The sequence below is a fragment of the Anomalospiza imberbis genome, chromosome 31 (genome assembly GCF_031753505.1).
Source record: "Anomalospiza imberbis isolate Cuckoo-Finch-1a 21T00152 chromosome 31, ASM3175350v1, whole genome shotgun sequence".
NCBI lineage: Eukaryota > Metazoa > Chordata > Aves > Passeriformes > Viduidae > Anomalospiza > Anomalospiza imberbis.
The window spans coordinates 1,871,583-1,885,495 of NC_089711.1; the positions used below are offsets into that span (position 1 = coordinate 1,871,583).

General features: G+C 52.1%; 2 protein-coding genes across 2 annotated transcripts in view; one reads left to right on the forward strand and one right to left on the reverse strand.

Moving 5' to 3' along the window:
• The window catches only part of LOC137463883 (zinc finger protein 850-like), a 490,013-nt gene extending 487,417 nt beyond the window's left edge, over nucleotides 1–2,596 (reverse strand). The window contains exon 1 of the mRNA XM_068175265.1: nucleotides 1,425–2,596. Coding sequence (XP_068031366.1) covers nucleotides 1,425–2,419 — 995 coding nt within the window. The 5' untranslated portion in view covers nucleotides 2,420–2,596. The remainder of the gene's footprint in view (nucleotides 1–1,424) is intronic.
• LOC137463884 (zinc finger protein 271-like) overlaps nucleotides 1–11,475 on the forward strand; it is a 515,109-nt gene extending 503,634 nt beyond the window's left edge. Inside the window, exon 4 of the mRNA XM_068175266.1 lies at nucleotides 10,070–11,475. Coding sequence (XP_068031367.1) covers nucleotides 10,070–10,800 — 731 coding nt within the window. The 3' untranslated portion in view covers nucleotides 10,801–11,475. The remainder of the gene's footprint in view (nucleotides 1–10,069) is intronic.
• Nucleotides 11,476–13,913: the final 2,438 nt, after the last annotated feature.

Here is a 13,913-nt window from a genome sequence, read left to right on the forward strand (position 1 = left end):
CTCATGACTCAGCAGGAGTTTCTCCAATAAAGAAATAAAGCTTTTGCCTGAAGCTCCCACTCTGCCCATGACAGGAACCCCTGTGAGTTCCCGTGACATCCCGGCTCTTCGGCAGCCTGGGGACTCCTGGGATGTCACCCTGGAGCCCCCATGAGTGCCTGTGACAGATCGGTGCCTTTGCAGCCAAAGGACCCCTGGGATGTCACCATGGGATGGCTGTGACTGCCTCTGACCACACGGCTCTCTCCCATGCCCAGAAACCCCTGGGAGGTCTCCATGGAGCCCCTGTCTCTGCCTGTGACATTCCAGCTCTTGAGCAGCCTGGAGACTCTTGGAAAGTCCCCATGGAACCCCTCTGAGTGCCTGTGACAAATCTGATCCTTAGCAGGCAACCATCACCAGGACTCCCTGTTGCTATGGTCAGTTTCCATGTCAACCATTACCAGCCCCCTGTTGCTATGGTCAGTTTCCATGGCAACCATCACCAGCCCCTGTTGCTATGGTCAGTTTCCATGGCAACCATCACCAGCCCCCTCTTGCTATTGCCAGTCCCTTGGTAGCTCCGTGGAGACCCCATGTCAGGGGTGTTTGCCATGGACAGCAGCCTCTGGGGAAAAACCTTTTCCTGAGATCCAACCTCAGCCTGCCCCATCTCAGCTGCAGCCGTTCCCTCCAGTCCTGTCCCTGGGCACCAGAGTGAAGAGGTTCCCACAGCCCCAGCCAGGGATCCGCTCCCAAGGCTGTTGCCGTGGCCACCAGGCCAGCTGGGATGCTCGGTTTCCAAGGGCTGGGTTTCAGGAATGGAATTCCCCAATTTCCTGCTCTCGCTAAAACCGCACTGCTGCTCGCTGCCCTCCCGCCTCCCATCGAAAGCACAAAAGGCAAAGATCCCGGGCTGGGTTAAGAACAATTTACGGGGAACAGCAACGAGACAAGGAACAAACAGGACCAGAAAAATGCTGATAACAGAAGGGATAAGAAAAACTATTTACAGGGAAAACTCCAACACCACTTACTGGCTCTTCCTGGCCATGTATTTCCTTCTGCCTGGAAACGACACCCTTCTCCTCAGGCAGAGAGAGAGAGAGAGAGTCCCTTTCCTGCCCCTGGCAATGACCTGAGGTGGGAGTGCATGTAATGACAGGGCCATGGCCAGACCCTCATGTTCTTTGATCCCATATCATGTCATTGGAAGGGGCAGGAAAAGGGACATATGTCTTTCCAGCATGGATCACAGGGAACGTGGATCACCAGGGCTCTTCCCAACATGGGTTCTCCCATGGGGGATGAAGCTGGAGCCGTGCACAAAGCTCCTCCTGCAGTTGGGGCACTCGCAGGGCTTTCCTTACCGGTGCCTCCATTGGTGTCTGGTCAAGTGGGAGCTCTGAGTGAAGCTCTTCCCACACTGGGGACACGTGTAGGGCCTCTCCCCAGTGTGAATGCGCCGGTGGGTGACGAGGTGGGAGTTTTGCTTGAAGCCCTTCCTGCATTCGGGGCAGCAGAAGGGCCTCTCCTCTGTGTGAATGCGCTGGTGCAGGAGGAGATGGGAGCTGGTTGGAAACCTCTTCTTACACTCAGGACACTCATATGGCTTCTCCCCAGTGTGGATCATTTGGTGGATGATCAGCTGGGACTTCTGGCTGAAGCCCTTCCCACATTCCCCACACTTGTATGGCCTTTCTCCAGTGTGGATCCTCCGGTGGCAGATCAAGTGGGACTTCTGGCTGAAGCTCTTTCCACATTCCCCACACTCATAGGGCCGTTCCCTGCTGTGGATCCTCTGGTGCTGGATCAGGCTGAAGCTCTGTCTGAAGCTCATCCCACATTCCCCACATTCGTAGGGCCTCTCTCTGGTGTGGATGCGCCGGTGTCTGACAAGCGTGGAGTTGTGCTTGAAGCCCTTCCCGCAGTCGGGGCAGCGGAAGGGCCTCTCCTCAGTGTGAATCCGCTGATGTACAAGGAGACTGGAGCTGGTCGGAAACCTCTTCTGACACTTGGGACACTCGTAGGGTCTCTCCCCAGTGTGGATGCGTTGGTGGATGATGAGGTTGGATCTGTAGCTGAAACCCTTCCCACACTCCCCACACTCGTAGGGCCATTCCCCGGTGTGGATCATCTGGTGGCAGAACAGGTTGAAACTCCTCCTGAAGCTCTTCCCACACTCCAAGCACTTGTAGGACTTCTCCCCATCATGAAGCTGCTGATGGCCCACCAGCTCCGAGCTCTGGCTGAAGCTCTGTCCACCTTCCTGGCACAGGGTGGGTCTTTCCTCCTCAGAGCACCCTGGGCTGGGTTTGCAGCCCCTCCTCCTGCGTGATCTGGGCTTTTCCTCCCCGTTGGATTCCTGCGCCATGGAGCCGGTCAAAACGGCCTCTGACACGAGGTTCTGCCATGGGGATTTGTCCTCCCTGGTCTTCATCCTCAGCTTTTTGTCTGGGGGAGGAAGGACAAGGAGAGGATGGGATTTGCCTCCGTGCCATGGGGAAGGGGAAGGAGATCCCCACAGTGCATCCCTGGCAGGACGGGGTCTGCAGTGGGGTTGTCCTGCAACCAGGGGCTGTGCTGGGCTGGGAGATGGAGCAGGAGAGAGGAGGAAAGGGGCAGTAATTTCCTGCTCACGTGCATGGGTGTCTCGGGGCATCTTCCTCACAGCCTTCTCCTCCATCTGACAAAGGTCTGTGAATGAGAAATTCTGTTTTGGGAGGAAAACAAGGGATGAGCACAATGAGTTTTGTACTGGTTTGAAGGCAAACCAGGAGGAGAGTCTAAGCCAGAATTACAATTTAATAAAAAAAATCAATATCAAGGCAATGATACAGAAACCCTGGCTTAATCTGACAGAGTCAGGATTTAACCTGACACCCCGTTGGTCAGGGTGGTGGTAGCAGTCTGATGAAATGGAGGCTGCAGTCCTGTTGGAGTGATGAACGTGATTCTGTCAAAGCGGCGATCCTGTAGAAGGGTCTGGTCTTCCTCTGAAGGTCCAGTGGTGGTTACGGAGCTCTTGTCCTCTGGGAATCCAGTAGGCAAGGTGGTCCTGGTGTTGCAAGGGTGAGATTATATCCAGGTAGGAATGCTTGGTTCCTCCCTCTGGGCGGAGCATCCCACAATGGGATGATGTAATTTTATCAGTCCTGCAGTGGCACTCAATGGCCCATTAACAGAAGACAGCCCCTGGAGGGCGTTATCAGGGCTGAGTCATGGAAGAGATAAAGAACACTGCCCCACCTGTTTATCACAGTTTATGAAGATGGTGACTGAAAACATACTTTGGGTTACATCTTACATTGCACCCTGAAACAGTGAGGCAATCCCTGCTCGGGATGGGGGGTGAACACCACCCCGCTTTCCAAACTGGCTCAGGTGTAAAACCCCCACCCTGGGAAAGCCACGCACACAGAGAGGACAATGTCACACTTGCCCCACTCAGGGGAGGTCTCTGTCTCTGTCACTCCCTTGCTCTCCCCCCTTTTCTCTTTCTTCCATCTCTCCCTCTACCTCACATTTACTGTTCAATAAAATCCACTTTGGATTTGGTCTCGTTAGCACCTTAATTGGGGCAGAGGCACCTCTCTAACAATTTTATTAACCAGATTGAGACATTATTTTGGTGCAGTGAGTTCAGGGCACTGATGTCTGACCCTATGTGCCTTTGACAACAGCATGGTTTCCTCCTCTCAGGCGGTTCTGGCTCTTTCTGGAGGAATTCTTGGAAAATTCAATGCAGCTTCTTCAGTGTGACTTTTGGGAGAATTTATGAGGAAAATGGTTTTTGTGGGTGGCCAGTGTAAAGAAAATATTTTGTTGTCCTTCCTAGAAAAGTTTGTTAAAATCACTGCAGGAAAGGGACCAAATGATATCAGCGAGACTGACAAGGATCATTCACCACAAGGTGAGGAACACAAGGCTGCCAAAAGTCCTAGTGATTTATTAAAGAAATATGGATATTGATGTAGTACAGATATCCAACTGTGACGGACAGAAACTATCTAACAGTTTAAAGTTAGAAAGTGTATGTTTATTACGATGCCAGGCAGCGTGCGGGATAGCTCCCAAATACACACTGCACCTTTCAAATGATTACAGAGTCCTTTTATCCATACAAGTATTGAATACCCAAAATGCAATTACATATTCTTAATTTTGGTGCATCCCATTCCTCACTTCGTATGCTAATCTTTTCAAAAGCTATTAAGCATATGTGGTTTGTTCCTTGAAAAGGGTCGGTGGTCCCTTTCATGGGGAGTGGTCCCAAAATGAGGAAGTAAATGAAGTCTTCCTCATTCTGACCTTTCTACCTTTTCAGTGCAAATATGACAAATGAACTTTGGTAGAACTCCCATTCCCTGTCTTCAATTGGTTTCAGAACAGAGGAGGCCCACAACTGTCTTATGTTCCTAAAAGCTATTTGTCAGTTTCTATATTCTTCATTATAAACCCAGCTAACTAAACATTGTGTTGACAAGCAATCAATTATTAGTTAACTAATAACTCAACTTCATCAAGGCCTACTCATTTGTTTTAATTAACTCTAGTAAGGCTTATCTCCAACTAAAATCTTAGCTCCTCTAAAATCTCTAAATCCCTTAAAGTTTCTGTTTGACTAGAAGAAACCCAGATCAAGTAGCTAAATTCCCAAATAACTCCTAAATTCACAGGCTTGTGGGCTTTGCCAAATGTGAGAATCATTTTTTTCTTCATCCCTGTCACCTTTGTGACAGCTACACAGAGCTTTCCCTTCCTTTTAATAATCTGTATTGGGCCAAATTTTCACTTTTATCAGAACCTGCCAGCAGCAGAGCTGAAGCTTTGCAGGAAACAATGAAATTTGGAATTGCCACATTATTGCTTCTATTGTCAGTTTATTCATGTTTGGGATTTGTTTGCGTTTCCATCACAAGTGACATGTGGGAAGAGCAAATATTCCTCAAGGCATTTTATGTAGGGTGAAGTTTGATTTCTGCCGAGTTTGTTTTGTCCAGTGCCCAGGGGATGCTTGAGGTGTCTCTGTGCCTCTTGTCCTGGCAGATGCTTGGGAGGAGCTTGGGGGGTTGTCCCTGTCCCTGTCACCCCAGGCCATTCCCCAGGGGGTGTCCCTGTCCCTGTCACCCCAGGCCATTCCCCAGGGGGTCTCCATCTCTCCATCGTTCTCACCTCAGGGAATATCTGGGAGGGTCTCCCTATCTCTCACCCCTGTGCCAGGGGAGTGCTCAAGGGAGTCTCTCTCCCTCTCAGCCCAGGGGGTGCTCGGGAGTTGAAACAGGCTATTTTACAGGGTAAATATAACAGGGTAGAAATCCATTTGTATTTAGGTGAAATGTGCTGCTTTGAATCATTAGTAGCTTGTCAGCATAGGCAAAATACGCTGTTTAGTCTGCTAGCTCTGCTGCTGAAACGTGGATGAAAAATCGATCCCCACAAATCCCGTACGGAGCTGTAGAGACTGTGTGTTTATTGCAGCGCTGGACGCATGTGGGGATTGATCCCCTTCAAAGGACATGCACGCCCCTGTGTAAGAGACGGTCCCAAGTTCCCCTCATTTTTGCCTCACGTTTGCCACAATGGCAGAGACTGAGATCCTGGAGACCCCTATCGGAGTTCTGGCTTGGAAAGATGGATAATTATTTTTTCAGGTGTATTTGCTGTATCACCACAGACCACCGCTTTGAGCAGGGCCTGGCAAGGAGAGACTTGTTCTACCTGCTTACACCTGCTTCACAATACCTGCTCAACCCATGAATTTTCCCACCTCTTGGCCAAATGAACTTTCTGGGGTAACTCTGGTGATCTCCCACGGAAGACCCCTCATCTGCCTCATGACCATTGTGATGGACAGAGATTGAAGCCCCTCCCAAAGACTGAGACTCAGACCCCTACCACAGGGAGGAGGGCTGGCCTGATCAATGTGAGATGTTTGCCCAGGTGTGGTCGATGGACCAAGAAGACAATGGCTCTCGCTCACTGCTGATAACATGACCTGTTCCCCTTTGGTGGCTTCAATGGACATTCATTGTCTTTTGCCTGTCCCCCCCTTCCACAGAGGACTATAAATGACCCCTGAGATAATCAAGATTTTGAGATTCTCCCTGATGTGACACGGCTCCTTGGGAGCCACTGCAGGAGCAGCACCCTGGGAGCCTCGGGAATGCCCCTCTGGGATCCACGGCACACACTCCCAGGGGCTGGAATTCCAGTTCCCAGCCAGGAAAAGATGTTCCTGCCCTTGAAGGCAAAGCTCTTACCAAGGAGCCAGAAGCCAAGTGGAGCAAGTTCCTACAGTGACATTTCACTGCCAGCCTTCATAACTTCACCCATAGTTGTTGTAGCTCATGGATTAGGAATGAAATCAGGGCAGGGCCTTTGGTGGGAGCTGCCCTGGATCAAGGGAGACACTGAGAGAGACACAGAGCAGGCAAAGAGAGGCAGGAGAGAAAAGAGGACACAAACACTGAGAAGGTGGCACTCTGAAAACAGAACTGCAACTGACTGAAAAGGAATGGGATGGAAAGAAATAATTTTGTGACTTGTATTTCCAATCAAAATACAATTTCCTCCCTTTCTCACAAACCTCCTCCCGCTGTCATTCAGCAGGGCTGTCAGAACATTCTTCATTCTGAATGGATGTTCCACGCAGCAGTCACAAAGAAACAGGGAATAGGGACTTTCCTGCTCATGGGGAGTTTGACATCCTCAGCTGAGGAGACCAGAAGGAAAGGGCAGCTGGGCTTCACCCTTCCTCAGGAAAGAGGCAGGGGAAAAATCTCTTGGCATGTCCGCAGCTGCTCCCACTGTGGGATGTGAAGGCTGATCCCAGAGCCCCAAGGGTCACATTCAGGGCTGCCCGCAGGGAAAGCTCGGCTGGTATTGAGGGGCAGCATGGGAGCACCTGGATCTTGGAGCAACCCAGCTGCCCCCCATGTTTGGAGGTGCCTGAGGAGGGCTGGGACGATTCCAGGGACATCCTGCAGTGACATCCTGCCTGTTCCGCTCTGCGTGCGCTCAGTCCCAAACCTGACCCTGATCCTGGTCTCAATCTCACTCCACATTTAGACACACTCACAGTTCTGTATTTAATCTCATCCCAGTGCCAGACTCATCTAGCCTCAGACCCAATCCCAACCCCAGCCCTAAAGCCAATCCCATGACTAGCCTTAACCCCAATCCCAGCTCTAATCCAAATCTCAGTCCCAACTCCAAACCCAGCCCCAATTCCACCCTCTTCCTAAATCTTCATCCCAAATCAAATCCCAGGTTCAGCCTTTCTGGGCGTTTGGGGATGTCTCTGTCCCTCTGACCCCGATGACGTTTGGGCGGGGTCACACCAGGGCTGAGAGGGGCAGAGAACCCCCCACCTCACCAGGGATGAGAAGGTTGGAGAGTCCCCCCGCCCTGAGCACCCTCAGAGGTGAGAGGGACACAGAGCCCCTGGTCCCCAGCCCTGCACAAGCATTCCCTGAGGCCAGAGGGATGGAGACCCCCCGAGCATCTCCCAGGGCAAGGGGACAAAGACCCCCGACCATTCCCTGGGCTGAGAGGGACAGAGACTGCCCCGAGCAACTCCTGGCAAAGGGTGAGAGGGAGGGAGACCCCCCAGACATTCCCTGGGGTGAGAACAATGGAGACCCCTGGAGAATGGCCTGGGGTGACAGGGACAGGGACACCCCCTGGGGAATGGTCTAAGGTGAGAGAGGGACACCCCCTGGGGAATGGCTTTGGATGACAGGGACAGACCCTGGGGAATGGCCTGGGGTAAAAGGGACAGGGACAATCCCCCCAAGCCCCTCCCAAGCATCCTCCAGGGCGAGAGGCACAGACTGTCCTGGAGCATCCCTTGGGCACCAGACAAAATAATCTCGGCAGAAATCAAACTTAACTCTGCATAAAATACTTTGATGAATATTTGATATTCCCACAAGTCACTTGTGATGGAAACGCAAACAAATCCCAAACAGGAACAAACCGACAATAGAAGCAATTCTGTGGCAATTCCAAATTTCACTGGTTCCTGCACAGCTCCAGCTCAGCTACTGGCAGGTTCCGATAAAAGAAAAGTGGAAATTCGGCCCAATACAGATTATTAAAGGGAAGGGAAAGCTCAGTCTACCTGTCACAAAGGTGACAGGGACAAAGAGAAAAATGATTCTCACATTTGGCTGTTTTAGACGCAGGCAAACCCAATAGGAAGAATGAAGATGTCTAATTCCAGTTCAGAAGGCTGAATGATTTCTTTATTATAATTATGCTATAATGCATTAATATACTATATAAAAGAGGATACTAAAAGTACATGCTACTTTCTCTAACTATCATATCTAACTAACTCATTTGGCAAAGCCCCCAAGCCTGTGAAATTGGGACTTATTGGGGAATTTAGCTATTTGAGCTGGGCTTCTGGTAGGACTTCGTGCAGCCTTGTGTTCCTCACCTTGTGCTGAATGATCCTTGTCAGTCTTGCTGGTATCATTTGCTTCCTTTCCTCCAGTGATTTTAACAAACATTTCTAGGAAGGACAACAAAATATTTTCTTTGCACTGGCCACCCCCAACAGCCATTTTCCTCGTAAGTTCTCCCAAAAGTCACACTGAAGAAGCTGCATTGAAGTTTCCAAGAGTTCCTCCAGAAAGAGCCAGAACCGCCTGAGAGGAGGGAACCATGCTGTTGTCAAAGGCACTTGGGGTCAGACAACAGTGCCCTGAACTCTCTGCACTGAAATAATGTCTCAATCTGGTTAATAAAATTGTTAGAGAGGTGCCTCTGCCCCAATTAAGGTGCTAACGAGACCAAATCCAAAGTGGATTTTATTGAACAGTAAATGTGAGGTAGAGGGAGAGATGGAAGAAAGAGAAAAGAGGGGAGAGCAAGGGAGTGACAGGGACAGAGACCTCCCCTGGGGGGGGGGGCAAGTGTGACATTGTCCACTGTGTGCGGGGCCTTCCCAGGGTGGGGGTTTTACACCTGAGCCAGTTTGGGAAAGGGGGGTGGTGTTCACTCCCCACCCCGAGCTGGGATTGCCTCACTGTTTCAGGGTGCAATGTAAGATGTAACCCAAAGTATGTTTTCAGTCACCATCTTCATAAACTGTGATAAACAGGTGGGGCAGTGTTCTTTATCTCTTCCATGACTCAGCCCTGATAACGCCCTCCAGGGGCAATCTTCTGTTAATGGGCCATTGAGTGCCACTGCAGGACTGATAAAATTACATCATCCCATTGTGGGATGCTCCGCCCAGAGGGAGGAACCAAGCATTCCTACCTGGATATAATCTCACCCTTGCAACACCAGGACCACCTTGCCTACTGGATTCCTAGAAGACAAGAGCTCCGTAACCACCACTGGACCTTCAGAGGAAGACCAGACCCTTCTACAGGATCGCTGCACGTTCATCACTCCAACAGGACTGCAGCCACCATTTCATCCGACGGCTACCACCACCCTTACCAACAGGGTGTCAGGTTAAATCCTGACTCTGTCAAAGCCAGTGTTTCTGTATCATTGCCTTGATCTTAATATTCTTACTAAATTGTAATTCTGGCTTAGACTCTCCTCCTGGTTTGCCTTCAAACCAGTACAAAACTCATTGTGCTCATCCCTTGTTTTTCTCCCCAAAAACAGAATTTCCTATCTCCAAAACTTCACCAGATGGAGGAGGTAGCTGTGAGGAAGAAAAAGGAGGCCTGGCACCCCCGGGCAGCTGAGGAGGAAGTCAGTGCCCCTTTCCCCCTCTCTCCTGCTCCATCTCCCAGCCCAGTGTGGCTCCCGACTGCAGGACAACCCTGCTGTCGACGCCGTCCTGCCAGGGACGCACTGGGGGGATTCTCTTCCGCTTCCCTCTGGCATGGAGGCAAATCCCATCCTCTCCTTGTCCTTCCTCCCCCAGGGAAGGAGCTGAGGATTGAGACCAGGGAGGACAAATCCCCATGGCAGAACCTTGTGGAAGAGGCCATTTTGAGCAACTGCACGGCGCAGAAATCCAACAGGGAGGAAAAGCCCCCGAGATCCCACAGGAGGAGGGGCTGCAAACCCAACCCAGGGTGCTCTGAGGAGGAAAGACCCACCCTGTGCCAGGAAGGTGGACAGAGCTTCAGCCAGAGCTCAGAGCTGGTGGTGCATGAGCAGGTTCATGATGGGGAGAAGCCCTACAAGTGCTTGGAGTGTGGGAAGAGTTTCAGGAGGAGTTTCAACCTGATCTGCCACCAGATGATCCACACCGAGGCATGGCCCTACGAGTGTGGGGAGTTTGGGAAGGGCTTCAGCTGCAGCTCTGCCCTCGTCATCCACCAACGCATCCACACGGGGGAGAGGCCCTACGAGTGTCCTGAGTGTCAGAAGAGTTTTCAGACCAGCTCCAGTCTCCTCCGTCACCAGCGGATCCACACCGGGGAGAGGCCCTATGAGTGTGGGGAATGTGGGATGACCTTCAGCCAGAGCTCCAGCCTGATCTGCCACCAGAGGATCCACACCATGGAACGGCCATACAAGTGTGGGGAATGTGGGAAGGGGTTCAGCCAGTGGTCCCAACTGATCATCCACCAAATGATCCACACTGGGGAGAGGCCCTACGAGTGTCCTGCATGTGAGAAGAGGTTTCCAACCAGCTCCCATCTCCTCCTGCACCAGCGCATTCACACAGAGGAGAGGCCCTTCTGCTGCCCCGAATGCAGGAAGGGCTTCAAGCAAAACTCCCATCTCATCAGGCACCAGCACATCCACACCAGGGAGAGGCCCTACACTTGTCCCCAGTGTGGGAAGAACTTCTCCAGGAGCTCTCACTTGACCAGACACCAACGGAGGCACCAGTAAGGGAAGCCCTGAAAATGCCCTAGCTGCAGGAAGAGCTTAGTGCACGGCTCCAGCTTCATCCCCCATGGGAGAACCCATGTTGGGAAGAGCCCTGGTGATCCATGTTCCCTGTGATCCATGCTGGGAAGAGATCTTTCCCTTTTCCTGCCCCTGCCAATGACATGGTGTGGGATTGAAGAACATGAGGGTCTGGCCATGGCCCTGTCATTACATGCACTCCCACCTCAGGTCACTGCCAGGGGCAGGAAAGGAACTCTCTCTCTCTCTCTCTGTCCCCAAGGAGAAGGGTGTCCTTTCCAGGCAGGAGGAAATACATGGCCAGGAAGAGCCAGTCAGTTGTGATGTAGTTTTCCCTGTAAATATTTTTTCTTATCCCTTCTGTTATCAGTATTATTTCTGGTCCTGTTTGTTCCTTGTCTCGTTGCTGTTCCCAGTAAATTGTTCTCCTCCTAGCCCAGGATCTTTGCCTTTTGTGCTTTCCATGGGAGGCGGGAGGGCAACGAGCGGCAGCGCAGTTTTAGCGGGAGCAGGAAACTGGGGAATCCCATTCCTGAACCCCGGCCCTTGGAAACCGAGCATCCCAGCTGGTCCCAGCCCTGGTGACCATGGCAACAGCCTTGGGAGCGGGTCCCTGGCTGGGGCTGGGGGAACCTCTTCACTCTGGTGCCCAGGGATAGGACTGGAGGGAGCGGCTGCAGCTGAGTCGGGGCAGGCTGAGGTTGGATCTCAGGAAAAGGTTTTTGCCCAGAGGCTGCTGGGGCACTGCTCAGGATCGCCAGGGAAGGGTCACAGCTCCAGGGCTCTCTGAGCTCCAGCAGCGTTTGGACACCGCTGCCAGGCCCAGGCTGGCATTGTTGGGGTGTCCTGTGCAGGGCCAGCAGTTGGACTCGAGGATCCTGATGGGCCCCTCCCACCTCAGCCAGTTCTGTGGTTCTGGGATCCCATGGCCCTGGGGATGGGACTGCCAATGGTTGCCATGGCAACGGGCTCTGGCTCCAGGCCTGAGCTGGTGTCCATGGCAACCACCCCTGGCATGGTGTCTCCATGGAGCGGCCCAGGGACTGACCATAGCAACAGGGGCTGGTGATGGTTGCCATGGAAACAGAGTATAGCCACAGGGGCTGGTGATGGTTGCCATGGAAACTGACCATAGCAACAGGGGCTGGTGATGGTTGCCATGGTAACTGACCATAGCAACAGGGGCTGGTGATGGTTGCCATGGTAACTGACCATAGCAACAGGGGCTGGTGATGGTTGCCATGGTAACTGACCATAGCAACAGGGGCTGGTGATGGTTGCCATGGTAACTGACCATAACAACGGGGGCTGGTGATGATTGCCATGGAAACTGACCACAGCAACAGGGGTTCCTGGTGATGGTTGCCTGCTAAGGATCAGATTTGTCACAGGCCCTCAGAGGGGTTCCATGGGAACTTTCCAAGAGTCTCCAGGCTGCTCAAGAGCTGGAATGTCACAGGCAGAGACAGGGGCTCCATGGAGACCTCCCAGGGGTTTCTGGGGATGGTAAAGAGCCGTGTGGTCAGAGGCAGTCACAGCCATCCCATGGTGACATCCCAGAGGGACACTGGGCTGCAAAGGCACCGATCTGTCACAGGCACTCACGGGGGCTCAACAGTGACATCCCAGGAGTCCCCAGGCTGCCAAAGAGCCAGGATGTCGCGGGCACTCACAGGGGTTCCTGCCATGGGCAGAGTGGGAGCTTCAGGCAAAAGCTTTATTTCTTTATTGGAGAAACTCCTGCTGAGTCTTGAGGTGGAGAAATGATCCCCAACAGCCAACATAGATCCTGAAACCCCTGCAGGACCCCCAGACTTCTAAAATTCCTTCTGAGAAAGGAGACTGGGAGCAGCTGGATCCAATCCCACCTCCAAACTTTATCAAAGGTGTAAAAGATTGGACAGGTGGAATTGAACCTTAATGCAATTTATCCCACAGGATTAACGATGGAATGACAGACATATTTATATAAACAGAGCTCTGATTGTTTCTGATCATGATTAGAGGAAAGATCTTAATCAGACTTACTTTCTCCACAGTATAGAAGTTATAAAAATTATTAGAACCCCAGTGCTCTGGGAAGCAATTTTGAAGTCACCAGGGTCTTGCGGGAGTGGTTTGAGCCCATTGCAGGCAGAGCCTCCTGCTCCAGCAGGAACTGCCTTTCCTGTGCCAGGAGCAGGGCAGGTCCCGCTGCAGGAAAAGCCCCAGGCCAGCCCCAGCACAGGGAAGGCCTCGGGCACAAGGGCAGAGTGCCGTGCTGGGAGCTGTGCCAGGGAGAGCCTGAGGCACCAAAGGCGCCTTGGCAGCAGCAGCTGCTTGCAGGGCATGGCCAGAAGCCTCCCTTGGCAAGCCGGCCTGGTGGCCAACACTGCAGAGCTGCTGCCTCAGGGCTCATTTCTGGCTGGGCTCTGGAAAGCCACTTCTGCTCCAGGAGCCTGATGGGGAAGCCATTGTCACCAGCACCTCTGGGACAGGACATTAATGACAAAACTCTTCCTGCCAGCAGAGACAAGGCAGGGGCAGAAGAAAGGGGAGAGCCAGGGCCAGGGGACGGGGCTGGAATGTGGCAGCAGCTCTCTGGCCACAGAGAGAAACAGACAACTTTCCCAGACGTGGTTCTGGGAAAGGCGGTGAGAAGATCAGAGAATAGAATGAGAAACAATTCTTCTCTTAACTTGCTGCACCTGGTGTTGTGAACATGTGGAATGTGTTATGGAGATTTGTTTACCAAAGGGTGGTTTCTTAATGAGCCAATGGTGATGGTGTTTTAATTAAAGGACCAATTAGGTCCACTTGTAGCGAACTAGGGTATAAAAGGTAGGGGTTTCTTACTAAAAGGAAATACTCAGCCTTCTGTGAATGCATGGAGTCTGTGTCAATTATTACCCAGCCAGGAACCCCTTGCACCAGCACTGGAATGGTGATGGCTGTGAGGTCACTGCCCCTGCAGCAGCCTGGCTACCCTCAGCAGACATTCTGGCCAGTAGTGTTGTGAGGGCACTCAGCACATCAGAGAACCCACACAACAGGAATTCCGTCCTCGGGGATGAGAGGGTTTCACTGGGTCAGGTTCCACAAGGTTCCTGCTCTTG